Source organism: Panthera tigris, chromosome B2, assembly GCF_018350195.1.
Source record: "Panthera tigris isolate Pti1 chromosome B2, P.tigris_Pti1_mat1.1, whole genome shotgun sequence".
Taxonomy (NCBI): domain Eukaryota; kingdom Metazoa; phylum Chordata; class Mammalia; order Carnivora; family Felidae; genus Panthera; species Panthera tigris.
The window spans coordinates 137631881-137651161 of NC_056664.1; the positions used below are offsets into that span (position 1 = coordinate 137631881).

A 19281-nucleotide genomic window follows, 5' to 3' on the forward strand; every position below is an offset into this window, starting at 1 on the left:
CAAGGGATCCATGAAGTCAACACTATTATTACAATAACTCTAGAAAGTTATACAGCTTTTTCACCATGTTGAGATTTGAGTCAATAGTGCAAAAAAAATGATGGGTAAAACTGCTAGCACCTTGGTAGGAATCGAGGCAGGAGCTCAAAACTGTGTTGCTGTATTTTTCACGAATACACATTCACAGAGAAGAAAAAAAATTCACTTTTAACATGTCGTTGACAGATCAGTAAAAATAATCGGTTTTATTAAATCTTGACCCTTGAGTATGTGTCTTTTTGATATTTAAGATGATGAAGTGGAAAGTGAAGCACTTTTGCCACATCCCAGGGTAGAACGGTTTTCCCCAGGAAAAGCATTTCTGTGATTTAGTGCAGACTAAACTTTTTCTATCACTTTAAGGAAAACTGAATATATTTCTTACCAATGATAAAATTCAGGCTTTCAGGCAAAATTGTAAATGAGAAAACTTTTGTCTTCCATTGTAGTTTGACAACATCCCAATATCTGAATAAATTTCCTAGAATACCAGTGGTGGCATTTTTGATATCATACAGTAGACTGTTTCAGCATTCAGAAAATTGTCATAATCCAGTAAACCAACATTTTCCAAATCATCAGTGCATGATGTTACAAAATCATGCATGAGTAGCAGATTCGCGCAAAGTGGAAGATAAAGCAATGGCTTTTAATATAACAGAACACACACACACACAAATCACTATTTCAATTTCCACATTCCAACTAACCTTTAAGCAACTAGCATTTGCTAAATTCAGGTTTAGTGTCAAAGAAAAATATCCACAATTATCTGCAAAGGCCACTAAAATACTCTTCCCCTTTCCAACCGCATATTTGTGTAAGACTGTATTTTCTTCATATCCTCAACCAAACAACATATTGCAACTGACTGCATAAAGAAATGTCCTCTTCTAAACCAGACATTTAAAAATAATTGCATAATATAAAACAATGCCACTGTTTCACTAAATATTTTACTTTGGAAAATATAGTATTTTTCTAAAAACTTATGTTTACCTATAATAAGTTTACAGTTATTTTTTTAAGCTTTTAATGTTTATTTATTTTTGAGAAAGAGTGTGAGTGAGGGAGGGGCAGAGAGAGGGAGAGATACAGAATCTGAAGTAGGCACCAAGCTCTGAGCTATCAGCACAGAGCCCGACTTGGGGCTCGAACCCAGAACAGCAAGATCATGACCTGAGCCGAAGTTGGACGCTTAACTGACTGAGCCACTCAGGTGCCCCAAAATGAATGGATGTTTCTAAAGTTTTTTTTGTTTTACTTTTTAATATGATAAGTTGTAATAATGATAGCCTACATAAAACAAAGTTTGTTTTGAATCCTCGATATTTTTTAAATGTGTAGAGTCCTGAGACCAAAAATATCTGAGAACTTTTTGTCCAAACATAAAGCTAAAAAAGAAATAGAGTAATGGCAGACCTCTATAACTGGAAATTGAAGAGAAAGACTCAAATAGAAACGAGAATCCAGATTTTAAGAAAGATATTTAGACCAATGAATCACTTAAACTAGCTGCTGAAACTAGCTCAAAAGAGTTAACTGGACCCATAAATACTACCTTCAGGTCCTCAAAGCAATCAGCTCTTTAAGGTCAATTTTATGCTATTAAATATAGTGTAATGTTTCCACTAATTCTTCTTGCTAATATTCAAGCCACACACAACAAGATATAAAAAGCCAAAAGGCAAATTATAAATACTTTCACATACAATGGAATATTACTCAGCCATTAAGAAGAATGAAACCTTGTCATTTTTGGCAACATGGATGGACCTGGAGAGTTTTACGCTATGTGAAATAAGTCAAAGAAAGACGAATACTATATGATTTCATTTATATGTCATATCTAAAAAACAAACAAGTGAACAAGCAAAACAAAACAGAAACAAACTGATGGTTGCCAGAGGGGAGGAAGGTGGGGGGACAAGCCAAATGGGTGACGGGGAGTAGGAAGTACAGGCTTCTGGTTATAAAATAAATAAGTCACAAGGATGTAATGTACAACATAAGGTTTATGGTCAACGGCATTGTAAGAGCATTGTTTGATGACAGATGGTAGCTACACTTGTGAGCACAGCATGTAGAGTTCTCGAATTGTTCTGTTGTGCATCTGCAACTAACATAACTTGTGTGTCAACTATATTTCGATTTAAAAAAAAAACAGGACAGCATCTGTACAATCCAAATAAAGAATTATCCAACCCCCTCAAAATGTGAATCACTATGTAGTACACCTAAAACTAATACATTATATGTCAATTATAATTCAATAAGTAAATTTTGTAATGTTTTAAATAAATAAAGTCCAAGGCTTTTGTCCACCCTATCTCAGATGTCTCTCTCTTAGGTTTATCAAGTTGAGGTACTGTGAAATTATTTTTTATTTTTTGTTCTATTTTTACCATGTAAATAAGTGTACCTGTTCCATTTTACTGAATGTAAAAGCAACAATACAGTAATCAAGGATAATATTGTATCATAATGCAATTAAGTCCTTTAGTATACACATTTAGATATTATATGACGTAGAAAATATCAGTAAATAAACACATAAAGTGTTCTTCTAATGAAACCTTAGATGCCCCCTTTTTTCCGGAACATCAAACCACTGTAATACTTTTACGCATTGTATTTATGTATTCTTCACTAATAGCTGTTAATCTTGTGTTCCATTAACAGTCTCAAAAAAATCAGGACTAAGCTATTAAAATATGTGTGGGGTAAAGGCATTTATATGAATAAAGCCAATGTATTTTGAAATTCAAAGAAGAGGGGCTTTTAGCACTTGTTTAGAATCTATTCCATTACTAAATGCATTGCTTTGAAGCAAATATTTTTGTGAAAAAGTGTTTTATGATAAGGTTTGATATCAATGTTAAATCTTGACTGGTGGATAAGTTTTTCCCTCTTCAGATAGAAAAATCTAGGCTAAACAAGAAATGTTAACAAAAAAGCACATATTCCTAATATACAGATTGAGGAAATTAAAGGCTTAAGGAAACTAAATATTATATGGCTAGAATCCATGTTATATAAAATAATTAAGCATGTAATAAATTGACTTATGTATTTACACTTCACCTCCTTTTACAAGAGACCTGAGATTTCACAGCAGACTTAAGACCACTCTGGTATGAAACATGCAATTATGGAGAAAAGGGAGAACACCCCATAAAGCAACTAAAATATAACAGAAGCTGGAACATGAGGTCCTTTTATACTATATGCTAAGTGATACTAATTTTTATTCCCATAACAGCTCTTCCCCGGTTTTATCAAGGCTTTCCTAAGATATTTATTTGAAAGAGAAATTAAGTTTGTCCTGCATTTTCTCAAACTGTATAGTGAATACATGGGAGATACTGAGATATAGATATTAACATAATTTAAGGAAAGACTTATCATGATGTCCAGAATATCCCACATTCGAAACAGAAATGATAATTTTCTCAATGAAACTTGAGAAAGAGTAGCAGAAAAGGAAAACATCAGATTTCAGTTAAAAGTATATAGTTGAAGCCCAGAGTTCAAATTCCTACTCCATAGAATGAAAGACAAATAATGTTTCTAGAGAAAGACAGTGGGAATTTGTACTCTGTGACAGTAATTCTAAGAGAAAAGTCACATGGTTAGTCCATACGTCTATACACTGAGTCCTGGTTAGTTAACAGAATATACTGACTTTAAAAAAATAAATGTTATTATTATACTCATAAAGGTGTTTTGTTTTCAAGCTGTGCCATTTAAAAATCACCCAGATTATTTTAGATGAAGTATTGTCTTACTCAGTTTGGGCTGCTATAATAAAATCCAGAAACTAAGTGGCTTACAGGCAAAAGAAATTTATTTCTCACAGTTCTGGAAGCTGAAAGCCCAAGATCAGGGTGACAGCATGGTCAGATTCTGGTAGGGGTCTTCTTCCAGGTTGCAGATTGCCAAACTGATCTTTTCTCATTGTATCCTCATATGGTGAAAAAAGAGCTAGAGAGTTCTCTGGAGTTTCTTTTATAAGGGCAATAATCCCATTCCTTTTATTTTTTTAATGTTTATTTGTTTGTTTTGAGAGAGAGAGACCAGGCAAGAGGCAGAGAGAGAGGGAGAGAATGCCAAGCAGGCTCCAAGCTGTGAGCATGAACCCGACACAGGACTCAATCCCATGAACCATGAGAATCTGATACTTAACCCATCGAGCCATTCAGGCACTCCAACAATCTCATTCCTAAAGGCTCAACCCTCATTACCTAATTGCCTCTCAAAGACCCTACGTCATAATACCACCACACTGAGTGTTAGGATTTTAACATATGAATTTGGGGGGGGGGGACACAAACAGTCCATCCATAACATTTATGAAACATATGCTGGGCACCTGGGTGGCTCAGTCATTTGAGCCACGACTCTTGATTTAGGCTCAGGTCATGGGATTGAGCCCTGCATCAGGCTCTGCGCTGAGCATAGAGACTGCTTGGGACTCTCTCTCTCTCTCTCTCTCTTTCTCTCTGCCCCTCTCTCCTGCTCACTTGCTCCCTCAATAAAAATAACAACAAAAAAAAATACTAATTATGTCTCAATTAAATTAGCATATTATAGATGGAAATATATTATACATTTAATACATGCAGAGGAAAAAGTCCACTATGTATTAAATACCATGTAGTGAACGGGCCTACCCTCAGGAATCTTCTTGCACAGTGTATAAAGCTGAGAGAGTAAATAAAATATATAAAGTAGGAAGTAGGCATACAAAAGATGACAAAATCATATTCCAAAAGATTTTCTTAGATTTGAATCATGAACTAGATCTAACAAGATGTCATTTTAAAATTAAAAATCTATTGTGTTGTGCTCAGATCCCTCTAAACAACTATAAATTTATAGGACAGGAGAAACATGACTTATAAGGCATAAGAAGTAAGCTCCAATTGTATCTAACTTTTAAAACTGCAGAACTTGGCCCAAAGTAGACCTTTAATAAATATCTATTGAACTCATTTGGCTCATGTTTAGGGAATGTCGTCAATACTAAACATAAGGACATAAGGAAAGTCAAGAAAGTAATGTGACTTCAAAAAAAAAAAAGTCAATGGGGCCTTCCAATAACTATATTGGTAGAAAGAAAAGTTTGTAATATTGCTAAGTTTTTATTGGTCAAGGCAAACTTAAGGCACTGTTTTTAGCTCTGGAGCTGTACCTTAAGAACGGGGGGGCGGGGGGGAGGGAAAAAAGGAAAGGAAAGGAAAGGAAAGGAAAGGAAAGGAAAGGAAAGGAAAGGAAAGGAAAGGAAAGGAAAGGAAAGGGAAGGGAAGGGAAGGGAAGGGAAGGGAAGGGAAGGGAAGGGAAGGGAAGGGAAGGAAAGAAAGAAAGAAAGAAAGAAAGAAAGAAAGAAAGAAAGAAAGAAGTGAAAGGGAGGGAGGAAGGAAGGAAAAAGGAAATAAGGACATACAAACTATAATGTGACTAGAAAAAAGGCAAGGTTACAGAAAAAAACCAAAACTACATTTTATAAGGAACAGCCAAAAGAAAGTAATATTTAAATTGTAGAAGAGACTACTTAATTATTGTCAAATATATGAAGTGGAATAATAATAAGTTATTTATTAACTACTATTGTATTATATATCTCATTTAATCCTGCTAACAGACCTATGAGGTATTATTAACATTTTTTTTTACTGATAAGAAAACTGTCACTCAGTGTGAGAAAGTAACATATTCAGATTCACACAATTAAAAGTTATAAATCTAAAATTCACAAAATGATTTGAGTCAAAGGCCAGGGCTTATTCTATTGTGCCTATTTGTCTTTCACATCAAGTAAAGCTTAGACTGCTTCTATGTGTCCTCAAGAGACTAAATAATGCCAGAGAGATTTCAGTTCATTGTGAGTGAATTGATATACAAGTTCATACAAGAATATGTGGTAAGGTATTTTTATTAGTCTTTGGGAAATCTCTGTAAACTTTTATTGCTGAAATTACACTCTTCAGTATAAAAGGATAAAAATAATATTGAACATTGGCCAAGTAACTTATGGTTAGTGGAGTTTACTAATGAGTTATCTGTTTTCAAGAAAATGATAAAAAAAAATTGGAATTAAATGTTCTTTCCAAGCACCTTAACCTACTCCTCTCTCTGTTCCCCAAGAAGGTTGCTTTTTACAGCCAACTGGGGATACCTAATCCGAATGCTTATTGTTAAAAGACATATACATACACAAATACACACATGTACAGATATGAGAATTACTTCAGAATTAGTATTAACTTACCAAAAAACAAAGAAACAAACAACAACAACAAAAACATCTTACCCCTGGTTGATTTAAATTTTATTTCTAAAATAAAAATATTTGGGGTCTTGGAAGTGAGGTATCAAATTTTTAAGTGTATCAATATTCTTCAACCTTGTGTGGATATCAACCAGTTCCAGATATCTATGAAATTCCTCTAGGAATCTCTATAGGAGGAAACAGACTGAAATAATGCGAATGCTTGATGTTGACACGCTTCTACTGAAAAGCACATGTTCATGTGCCTGGCAATAAAAGAGGTAATAAATAATTCTAAACAGATCTGTGAGATTTAAGTGTGGAGGATCACCTTTATCTTTCGTTGACTTTCCTGAATGCCACAATCCCCTGATTGCTGTAACCAGTTCTTGTGCCTTTTCCCCACCAGGATAAAAATCAGTTGCAACTAAAGCTTCTGCTCTAGGAGAAATTAAAGGAATATGGACTGAATGGAATAAGTTTCCTACACAAAAGTTTGTTTCTCACTTCTTTTTCAGAAAAAGGACGTTTGTTTCAGACAGGTTTGTAGGGTTGAAAAATCTCGTTCAGTGATGTAAAAACACCTTTGCTATGTGTAGACACGCAGGACTGAGACAAGGAGACTAAAGACAAGGAATTTGTGTGCCCTATGCCAAAAGATTTCATCAGACTAGAGGGCTGGAAAAGGGTTGGGGGGTAAGGATTACTCAGGTTGCACCAGGCCAATGTGTTTCCTGTCGTATTGTATTATACAGAGAAAACGGCGCTAGGAAAATAGAGTGATGTCAGCCCCCTTTCTTATGCTTTACCGCTGCCAAGAACTAACTCTCTCTCCCCCCAACCCTTCCCTCCAACTCCCTTCCCCATTCTGCTCCTCCTTAGATGTGTTTGCAGGGACGAGTGCCGAATGGGGAGACAGACCAACTCGTTAGATCGCTTTGCGCAAAATCCACCCCCCTTCTCTCTTCTCCCTCCCCTCCAGCCTCTGGATCCCGCACAGCCCTCCCTCCCCTCCCTACAGTGGTGTTGGGTTGAGGATGTGTCTCTACTACTAAGGCGAAAGGGGGCTACAAACAGTGGATAATGTCAGATGCCCAGCTCTCCCCTTCTGCCTGAAGCTCCTCTCTGGCTGCACCAGGATTGGTCTCTGTAAGAAATAGCAGGAACTGTGGTAGCGGCGGCGAGAGGAAGCAGCTGAGACGCGTGGAACCTGGAAAAGTCTGGGTGCTCGCTGTTACCTCACAACGAGGTCCCAGCCAGGCGTCAGCACCATGGACAGCAGCACCGTCCCCACGAACGCCAGCAATTGCACTGATCCCTATTTGCACTCTTCAAGTTGCTCCCCAGCACCTAGCCCGGGTTCCTGGGTCAACTTCTCCCACCTAGATGGCAACCTGTCCGACCCATGCGGTCCTAACCGCACGGAGCTGGGCGGGAGCGACAGCTCGTGCCTTTCGACCGGCAGTCCTTCCATGATCACAGCCATCACCATCATGGCCCTCTACTCCATCGTGTGCGTCGTGGGTCTCTTCGGAAACTTCCTGGTCATGTATGTGATTATCAGGTAAGGAAGGCGCCAGGGCTCCCAGCAGAGATTTCAGCAGCTAATAGGGGCGTAAAGGGACACCTGACCCCTGGGTAGCGTTTGGCGGGAGGATGAGAGAAGAGAGGTAAACAGGGGGGTATTATGGGAGCGACAGTGGATAGAGTGGTTGTTGTGAGTGCAAAAATCTACTTTTCTGTTTTTCTCTCCACTGTTAAAGAATCAAAAATTTCAGAAACAGAGAAGTTGCTTTGGTAGAAGCTGTAAAGCTCCGGGGGAAAAAAAATAATAATAATAAGCTCTGTCTTAGAGCTCACTTACACTGAGCCAAGGGGGCTCTTGGACACAGGAACCCTCAGTCCCTTCCACACAGTAATTTGTGAATAATGAAAGAGGAATTCTAGTAAGATTTCCTAATTTGGGGACCGATCTCCTTTTGAGTTCTTTTCAGAGAAGAACCTTGGCAACTCTCCTACCCCTGCTGGTTTTCGTGTACTTTGCTGCACCCCCTGCCCTCCTCTTTCCTTGTCACATTTGTCTCACTTCCCTTGTGGCCATCCTGAGGCCACACTCAGTGAGAAAGTTTTTCTTGTGTCTCTCCACAGTAAATAATGTTGTTTTGTTGTAATAAATATGACAGTTGGGTTGCCTAGACCATTTTGCAGTTGGCAGCTGTAGATCTGCTATGGGAGTCACAAACCGAATTGGGAATAGAGTGTGGTTCAGGAGAAATGCAGGGTATGACTGTTTTTCAAATCCTTTGATAATGAGACCCAGTTAAAAGTGACCAAAAGCGACATAATTCTGGATTATAAACTATAATATAAAGAAGTTACAGTGGTTGCTCATGGGGAAAAAAGTGTCTTTACTCAGTGAAATTATGTCAAAAGAATTTGTGGGCCATATTCTGTTTACTCATATGCTCCAGGTTTGTTTGGCAAAGAGTGTACGAGTTTTCAATATTAATTGAGATTAATGTAGATTGCATTAGTGCTGGTGTGTATATTCAAATCCTACATGCTAATATGGAATATGATATATTCATTTTTGTTAAAGTAAATAAATATTTTAACACCTTAAAATGGGGTTTTCTTCCTACTAGGGGTTATTTGTATGTAGTGAACATGGTATTTTCATATTTAGTTACAATATTCACTCCATCTATTCAGCAAGTATTGCAGGGCTTAATGGAGCTCCTCAATCATTAAACAATCATGTTCCCTGTTATACTTTCATGATCAAGGTGCTGCAAGTTGCTTGTAATCGATTCTTTCTTATATGCCTGATCTCTTTAATTAATGATTGTTAAAGAATAAAACTAATTTCTCTAATCTTTTGCTGAGGTATAAGATAAGTAGTGTCTCTGAGAAAAGAGCACCATCTATTGAGAAGAAGGCTAACAACAGAAGGGAAAATGCAGGAAGGAAATCAATGGAAGAATTTATTTTTGAAAACATTTACCTTGTAATAATCCAATACAAAGATTCAAAGATAAAAAACCAAGTCTAATTTGCAGTTATGATAATAAAAATAAATAAATAAAGCATAATTAAAGGACTGCTTTATAAAGAGAGAATATGATTCTCATTTGTCCTAAGAAAATTCATAGAATCACAAGCTGATAAGACTGGAAGGGACCCTAGAGATTACCTATGTTAGATGAGTAAACTGAGGCACAGAAAATATCAGTGATTTCTTCAAGGACAGATAGTTCATTAGTTCTATAATATTGTTAGTTCAATATGATATCTATATTAGCCAATATAATTTTCTTTTTATTAGAGTGGCAAATTATGATTTGAGTTAATACAACTAAAAGACTGACGGAATAGATTTAGTTAGCCGTAATAATGCGGAAATAATAAAGTACCCCAAATTTATGTCTGGAATCATGGACACAATGAAGAGAAGTTACTAAAGTGTCTAGAAATCCTGCTGTCTGAAGCATAATCTTTTATTTCCTTTTATTTCTTCTCTTGGTATTTTCCTTCCTTATTTTTCTCCCCTCTAGTTTACACTTTTCTATAAAGAGAGAGCCAGTAAAGCAGCAATTTGGCTGTGAAATAAGAAGGCTGGTATTATTTCAGTGTTTAAGAGATTGCTGGTTAGGTGAGTTTGTTTTAAAGGCATCTGACCTCTTGATGGCTTGGAGACAGATAGTGACATTGCATCTTAGTGAGAACATGATATTATGCTTTACTTCTCTGTTCTAACAAAATGCAGTGTGATTTGAAAACTCATCCCCAACACCCACCTGTGGCAAGTTGGGTGTTTAATTCCACAGTCAGGTAACCCTCTGGGAATATGACTGCGAAACAGAAAAATAGACAGTTTAGTGACTGATGAAGTGATGAAGAAAGCATCTGGGGTTGAAGAAAATATGTTTATTTAGCTTAGAATATTTAATTGGACTGTCTCCAGGCTGTGGTGTTTTTACTACAAAAGTGATAGTTCAGAGATATTATTGCCCCTGTTAAAAAGGTGAGTAAAATGCTACCCCCATTAGAGTATTGAGGTAAAATGCTCACGTCCTGCTATTATTTAAAGTTCAACAAATACTTTTGAAAGGTCAAGTACAATTAATGGTCAAGTTGCAGTTTCCTAACCAGATTAAGGTAATATTTATTAGTATGTTTTAATACACCAAGTGAATCATGAGGCTCAGGTGACTATGGCAACCAAAACAACAACAAAGATAACTGCTAACGCAGATACCATGATTATTACTGCTCTGTTCTGTCCCAACTCCATCATCATCATACCTTCATCAACAACATTATTAAATAGTATAACTTAAGTAGGATTCTTACACAGTGCTGTTCTGAAAAACATGAGGGAGGAAAAGAGATACCATCACCATCCTATGATCTAAAGATTTAAAATCCAGATGTCAAATGATAGAAATGTTATAGCTATTCATCACACAAAAACTCTTTTTGGTTTTAAAGAAAAAAATTACTTGCAAGATAATATTATTAAATTTACCACACAAATTCTAAAAACTGTGGTGATAAAATATTACAAAATGCATTATTGTCAAGAATATTTTTTAAAAAATCAACCAGATTATAGCAGCACTCTCAACAATAGCCAAATTATGGAAAGAGCCTAAATGTCCATCAACTGATGAATGGATAAAGAAATTGTGGTTTATATACACAATGGAATACTACGTGGCAATGAGAAAAAATGAAATATGGCCTTTTGTAGCAACGTGGATGGAACTGGAGAGTGTGATGCTAAGTGAAATAAGCCATACAGAGAAAGACAGATACTATATGGTTTCACTCTTATGTGGATCCTGAGAAACGTAACAGAAACCCATGGGGGAGGGGAAGGAAAAAAAAAAAAAAAAAAAGAGGTTAGAGTGGGAGAGAGCCAAAGCCTAAGAGACTGTTAAAAACTGAGAACAAACTGAGGGTTGATGGGGGGTGGGAGGGAGGGCAGGGTGGGTGATGGGTATTGAGGAGGGCACCTTTTGGGATGAGCACTGGGTGTTGTATGGAAACCAATTTGACAGTAAATTTCATATATTAAAAAAAAAAAAAAAGAACTCTATGCATCAGCAAAACAGGTATAACAACAATTTCTACTTCCCAGGGCTGTGTTACAAGTTTACATGATGGAATGCACATAAAAGAATATATTATGGTAACCAAGTAATATGAAGAGTTCAATGGATCTTAGCAGCTAGTTCCAGTAATAATAATGGTAGACAAGGCACAGAAGTAGTACTCCAAAGTCAAATACATTAAGGAGGGAGAAAGCCTTCAAGGTTAACAAAGACTTATCCAGAACCTGATTGAAGAGAAGAGAATAATTCAAAATAGCAGACATCAACCTAAAGCAAGATTATTTAGCAACAGAAGCACAGACACAGAAGAGCCACTGAGGAAACAGGCACTGATTATGGAATCATTGTCAATGCAGGAGAGGTTGTGTTAGATGAATGGGAATACAGGTCTATCAAACAGGTGCATTCCTGTTGCAGGAACTGACATACCAAGTTACGAGGCCCTGATGATATTAAAGCTCAAAAAACTGTTAAAAAAAAAATAAAAAAAAATAATAATAAAAAAAATAAAAATAAAAAAAATAAAAAATCAACCAGAATAGTACACAGAGTTATAGCCACAGGAATGTTTCATTTTTTGAGAGCACTTATCCAAAGCATAGAATTAATCATAAATATAAAAGTTGATATTGTCCCACATGGATTTATTTTTGTAAGTTTTTTTTCCAAAAAGATTTGTCCCTGTAGTCATGAACATTGTCTATGCAGACACTGTTAAGAAAGAAAGAAAGAAAGAAAGAAAGAAAGAAAGAGAAAGAAAGAACAAAAAGAAGGAAAGAAAGAAAGAAAGAAAGAAAGAGAAAGAAAGAACAAAAAGAAGGAAAGAAAGAAAGAAAGAAAGAAAGAAAGAAAGAAAGAAAGAAAGAAAGAAAAGAAGAAAGAACAGAAAGAAAAAAGAAAAAGTAGAGGGTTGGAAACTGTTAGATCTCTATGAGTTGTGTAAATCATCCTGACCAATAAAGTTCCAATGAAGAGTGCCAAATGAATGATATTGCCTTCATTTTTCAGATTACTTCTTAATTTGACTAGATAAATTCTCAATATGACCAGTTACCAGAGCAGAGAATGTATATATATGCAAGATGTTATTGTCATTTTTCTTTCACTAAAAAGTATTTCTGACTTTAAAACAAGTCCTATGAGCTTATACTTGTTTTATATACTAAATATTTGATTCAGATTTAAACTACAAAATGAACAGTCATGACTGATTAGAACAGAAGTATAAGCTTTTTTCCTCACTTCAGATATAATTAGCTGAAAAAATAAGGAATAACAATGTTTTATCTAATATATATATATTAGATATATATTTTATATATCTATTATATATATATTTTATCTAACACACACACACACACACACACAAATACGTATATACATATGAGTTAATTTTAATGCATAAGTCCCTGAATATGGCCACTAGTAATTTTAATAAAATAAAAAGAGATAATTGTTTATTTAGAAAGCTCAAATACTAACAAAGCTTGCTTTCTTTTTTAAAACTGTAAAATATCCTAGTGAGAGGATGATTTTTTTTGAGGATGGATTTAAAGGAAAAAAAATCCTACTAAATAAAAATCTGTCCTTACCATGATGGTTTACATGAAAATATAAGAATTTAATTGTATTCCTTTTACTTGCAATACAGAGCTCCCCGTAGTGTTTCTTACAGTGTCAACTTCATTTCACATACAGGTGCTAATTCTACCAGAACACTGCTCTTCAGAGTGTCCCAAAAACACTAAGTTGCTTCTCATTTCCTCTGTGGTAGGTTGTGTTTCTGTCATCTACATAGAGTTATCACTGAGTTTCTCTTCTTTCTCTCCTTTCTTTCTTGAAAGAATGAGCTATCTCATATTTTATTAAATGTTTCCAGCACAAAGGAATGTATAGAGAGTAACAAGATTCTTCACCTTCAAAAATTATATGTATAATTATAATAATTATATATACTAGTAATATATATTATATATTACACATAATGATATATATTGTATACTTTATATAATATACAATACACGCTTGTGTGTTTTATATATTATAAGTTGGGGCGCCTGGGTGGCTCAGTCGGTTAAGCATCCGACTTAGGCTCAGGTCATGATCTCATGGTTCGTGGGTTCAAGCCTCACATCAGGCTCTGTGCTGACAGGCCTGTCTCAGATTCTGTCGATCTCTCTCTCTCTCTCTCTCTCTCTCTCTCTGCCCCTCCCCCACTCGCGCTCTGTCTCCCTCTGTCTCCAAAATAAACATTATATATTATAAGTAATCCACAATATATAACAATTATATATACACAATAACATATAATATGTAAATTATATTATACATATGCTACATATATATAAGAAGCGACCTCATTTCTCCTATTATACTGACTCCCCAGAGACTATTATTACTGTAAATTTGGTGGTTATTATTCATAGGCATATTTTAAACTTTTATTTTTGCTGTGCTTCCATAAAGTATAATCTTTGAAACATGTTCTTTGAACTTTATATATTAAATGTTTATATTTTATATTAATGTGAATAGACATAATTTCACTATTTTCCCAGAGTTGTTCTAGTTCCAGCAGATCTTAGAAACGAGATGTTGAAGAATTAACTCTCCTTAATACTGTTAACTTATCTCTAAATCTGTGTTAAGAATTATTGTGAAGATTTCCTCACAAGTGTTTTCCTGAACAAATATTTTCATTAATACTTACATGCAGTATTTGGGGGAAAACTTCTGGCAACTGCTACAATAAGTAAATCTTGTGAATAAAACCTAGGTATAATTTCTCTACTTCTAAGGAGGAAATAAAAATAATTGGTTTCTGACTACTTCAAAATGTCATTCATGCTAAATGCTAACAATCCTTACTTTGGGATTTTGAATGTCTTAGAGAACTCTTTACACATAAAAGTTTAAAATGTTATTTCTTCTAGAATTCCACTTTAGGTATTAATTGAAATAAAATTATTTTGGTTAGCAGGAGCAGATAAACTGGTTTTGATAAATAATGTAAAACCGTGTGACATCTTAAAATATATTAACGATAAATACTAAGGCTAAATGTTGTGTGAAGTTTTTAAAATATGTGAATTTCATATTTTTAATCTTCATAAAGATTAATGTATATTAATTAACTAAAACAATGATTTATGACTATAGTCTCCAAACTTGTGCTTAGATGTAGACACTTACTTCAAGAACTCCTAAGTCAATATATTGGAATGCCTGGGTGGCTCAGTAGGTTGGGCAATTGACTCTTCCATGGGCATTCAGCTCAGGTCATGATCTCATAGTTCATGGGATCAAGCCCTGTATTGGGCTCCGTGATGAGAACACAGAGCTTGCAGAGGGATCAATCTCTCCCTCTCTCTCTGCCCCTCCCTTGCTCCTATGCACTTGTGATCTCTCTCTGTCTCAAAATAAATAAGTGAACTCTATTTAAAAAAACAAACTCATAAGCCAATATATAAAGGAAATCAAAGGAACTATTCAGGATGAATCACATGCTGGGGCCACAGAGCACTGCTCAACTGCTAGCCCCATCCTACCCTCCATTGCTGTCCTTAGAGCACTTTCATGGAATTTCCAGAGCTCTCTCAGGTAATATTTTAAAATAGTGATTTTCATATCATTTCAGACCTTTGTTGTACCTCACCTCTCATCCTGCTGTTCACCTTTGACTTCAGTGATTAGTATGGCAGTTAGTTTTGCCCGGATATATCTTGGTAACTTTCTACCCTAGCTGCATCTATAGCCCTTGTTTTCATCCCTGGAACTTCTCTGACTCTACCACCCTCCACAGAAATCAGTCTGGTATTCACAGGTGAGAATGTGTGAGGAAGTTGCCACCCACGAAAGACACCTTGACTGGGGAAATGGGAAGCTGTGGACAAATGGTCCCCTCTGCTTCCCTCTACCCTTAGGTACACAGTTCTGAGGAGCAGACCACAAGGCACATTAGAAACTCTGGTCTTCATTGTGACCATTTCAAGAACATGCTTTTCCTTCTTTCCTTTTTACCTTCTACTCCCCCACTTCTGTTCCCACTTCTATTCCCTGCAAATGCTTTCCAAAATGATTTACCTTCACACCAATTTCTGTCTCACTCTGTAAAGCTCATCATTCCTGTTATTTTTATGATTGGTTACAATGTGTTGGCACAGTAAAATCCAATTGATAAATAGACCTTTGCCAATTCATTAAATATAGGTTTTCCTGAATAATTAAAAGTTCTTAAGAAAAATTCTAATCAGTATCCCATATTAGAACAATGAAGAGAATTCATGAGCGAAGCTTTTCCTTTTATTAGTTTTCCTGTTTCAGGATTCAGGAAAGGCTTTAGTAGATTTTCCCTTAATGGACAGGAAGGAGGTAACAGTCATGTGTAGTGTTCGGATTCCTTCTTGAGTTCAGGGTGATGGTAGCAATATGCTCTCAGATATGTAAAAGAAATAAATAAAGCCTCCTGTGCCTTCTAATAAATTATCTGAAGACAAAAACTACCACCCCCTTCTCCACTGGTTCCAAGTTATATAATAACCATAAAAGTTCTCATGATAACTAAATTCAAGAAAATTTCAGGGTCCTCAAAATGAGCTGAAACAGCAGATACAAGAAATGTCGTATACAATAAACATCATGTAATGAGTTTGTCTTCGCATCTCCTTTCCCTAGGCATCCATTCTTGCTTCAGGCCATTTTATTTCCCCACAAATTCTTCAGGCTAAGGGTCTTTGAATTCAAGATATACATTGTAGAATATAAAGGTCACATAGAAAAAAATGTCTTTTTGCTTTGGCTCAGGACCCCAAGTGCCACTTGTGGCTCAATTTCAAACTGTTCTGTGCCTCATTCTCCTCATCTGTAAAATGTAAGAATTGAACTGAAAAACTCTTGAAGTCCCTTCTAGTACTAAGAATTCCTATGGCAACTTCAAGGACTACTTCTCCATAATTTTGCAGCTATACTATCTAGGGAAAAAAGAGTAATGATTTACCAAATTAAATAATGTTTTCAATTCCATCTCACCCTCTTGCATTTTAGATAAGCTCAAATGGATTCTGTCAGAGAGAGAAATTGCTGAGATGCCAGTTTGGTGGTAGTCAATTAATATAATGAGCCAGACTGAAGGCAACAGTCAAGGCTTCATTCACTTACTGTGAGAGTATAAGCAAGACACAAAACAAGATACAAGTGTCCGCTCCCCGGGGTTCTGTTTTTCCCCACATTAAGGCACCAGGTCACAAGAAGAGCTAGGAGCGGGAAAGCATTGAGTCAGAGAGAAGAGTTTCTTCAAGGACTCCTGATAAGGAGGTCTCAGCAGAGACACCTGGAAATAGCTTTGTCAAGGCCTACTCAATAAGAAGGCTCCAAATGGAGGCAGTTGGACTAGTGATGCATATACATCTTAGAGCATTGCTGTTGAGGTGGAAGAGGGGCATGAGTCCTCGAACACAAATTCCTCCAGATTATACACCAAGTCTCTTGTGGGGAGGACAGCTTCTCCCCATGAAGTCTACCAGGTAGAGCCTTTGTAGTTGCCTACGGTTGAGCCTCAAAGGTCACACACAGTATATGGCCTGGACTCAGACTTCTCAGATTCAGCTTAAACCCTGACACTTCTCTTTCCTCTCCTGTTCTCTCCCCCTCTCCTCCTTCCCCCTCCCTCCCTCTCTCTCATTCTCTTTTTAATTCATGTAAAGATTATTTTAATATTCGCTTTCAGAAATTAATTATATTCAGGATGTTGCATTCTAAAGTAGGGCAGATAGGACTGTTACACCTGAGGGAACCCTGGACGGGTTCAAATGAGAGAGAGATCATTCTGTTCTGGATATAAGTTTCTGCCCAGGCAAGAATATTGTCGAGTATGTTTTTTAAATTCGATCATGTGTTATCTTCTTAGTTGCATATAAGTAGGTGTCCTAAAGAGATTCAAATGTAATCATTCACACTTAGTAAAAATTATTCTTCGTAATTTAAGGTTTAAATATATTAAACCAACATGATACATTCAGTCTCCAAATATGCTACATACTAATTTCTTCTATAAATTTTTATTTTCCCCTGTCATCTACTTTTTCTAATAAAATCCTTATTCTTCAAGTCTCAACTTAAAGCCATTTCTCTTTGCAGCCTCCCCAAAGTACTTCTACAACCAAGTTCCCTGCACTGTAACCCATGATAAAGGCTCTGATTGTGAAAAGTATGGACATTTTCTCATGCTTTTACAAAATGTCACTTGATAATCCTTGAAGACTTGATATACAACTATCTCTCTGTGATAGTTAAGAAATGAAAACATCTCAAAGTTGAACAACAGAAGCATGCATCTTTGAAATATTTTGTAATTCAAACTTTTCAGCATTTCAGATTCACCTCAAAGTATTCAGATGTAAATTCTGATTCAGACAATTCTCTCAATTCACTGCTTTATTCATGGGTATTTAGCTTTTATAACTTGAATCATGAAAAACGATCTGTATCACTGGATTAATATCAGAAAATCATAAATTCACATACACACACATATATCTATATGTGCATATATGTGTAAGTCCAAAAACATTAAATTGGAAATCGATTGTGCTCTTATGATTGAAATACAGAAAGATTTTAAAGAGTGAAATTACTAAAAAGTTAATACAGTCAGTTCTCAATATTCATGATAGTTATGTTTTATGAAGTCATTGTGACTAATAAATTAGACAAGACTGAAGCTTTGCTTCTAGAGAAGATTTAGGGTTACATTCCTGTGAGCCACAGTCACATTTGCATCAATTAATCAAAACATAACTTTCTGTTATTTGTGGTTCTGTATAAAGGCATCCATTTAATCTTTATTGTCGATTCATTAACATTGAATGCACAGTCAACAGCATTGTAACCAATGTCTGCATGAAACTCATCTAAGATATTAGACACATCACTGCCATCTTATACTTAGGAACACCAGACAGCACTTCAGCACTCTGTTTGAGGTCAATTTTAAATAGTAAGATTACCGACAAACAACGCAAAAATGCTATAAATGTGTCACAGAAAGGAGACATTTGTAGTCTGAGAGTTGAAATGGGAAGGCAGAGTGTTGCTTTGTTTGACCTCCGCTGAAAACTTGTCCATCAAAGCAACTCAAAGTTTCTGTCACTCTGTACATAACTGCAAATGACCATAAAAACACATCAGTATAGAGTTTAGGGTTAAAATAAAATTTAACAAGCAAGGTTGTTTGCAAATACAGAATCCATTAATAATGAGGATCGACTGCATATACAAATGTTTTCCCAGAAAATATTTTAAAAACAGAGCTGAAGAAAAAAATCAGAAAGTATGTTCCATATTAAATATGATTACAATTTCATGTCATGAAGGCACGTTTTGTATTTTTAATCATCATTTATCATAATCAAAGGGAATAGCTTGAAGACAAAATGGGTTCCCATATGAATCAGTATATCACTAGATACCTATATTGGCACACAAATTTAAGAACATGCATGATGCACAAGAGTCCCTTTTTCTCCATATCCATGCCAGTATTTGTTATTTCTTGTCATGCTGACATTCATGAAGTGATATCTCACTGTGGTTTCAATTTACATTTCCCAAATGCCTAAAGATGTTGAACATTTTTCCATGTACACATTGGCCTTTTGTATATCTTCTTTGGATAAATGTCTATTCAGGTCCTTTGCCCATTTTTTAATTGGGTTTTTTGTTACTGAGTTATATGAATTCTTTATATATTTTGGATCTTAACCCCTTATCAGATATATGGCTTGCAAATATTTTTCCCATTCCATGGATCATCTTTTCACTTTGTAAATGATTTATTTTGTGTGTCTAGAAGCTTTT

The 19281-nt window shown here is 35.7% G+C and overlaps 1 protein-coding gene across 1 annotated transcript in view; it reads left to right on the forward strand.

Annotated features, from left to right (window-relative positions):
• Positions 1–7478: 7478 nt before the first annotated feature.
• Positions 7479–19281, forward strand: part of OPRM1 (opioid receptor mu 1) — a 48578-nt gene continuing 36775 nt past the window's right edge. The window contains exon 1 of the mRNA XM_015544307.2: positions 7479–7874. Within this exon, the coding sequence (XP_015399793.2) occupies positions 7582–7874 (293 nt within the window). The 5' untranslated portion in view covers positions 7479–7581. The remainder of the gene's footprint in view (positions 7875–19281) is intronic.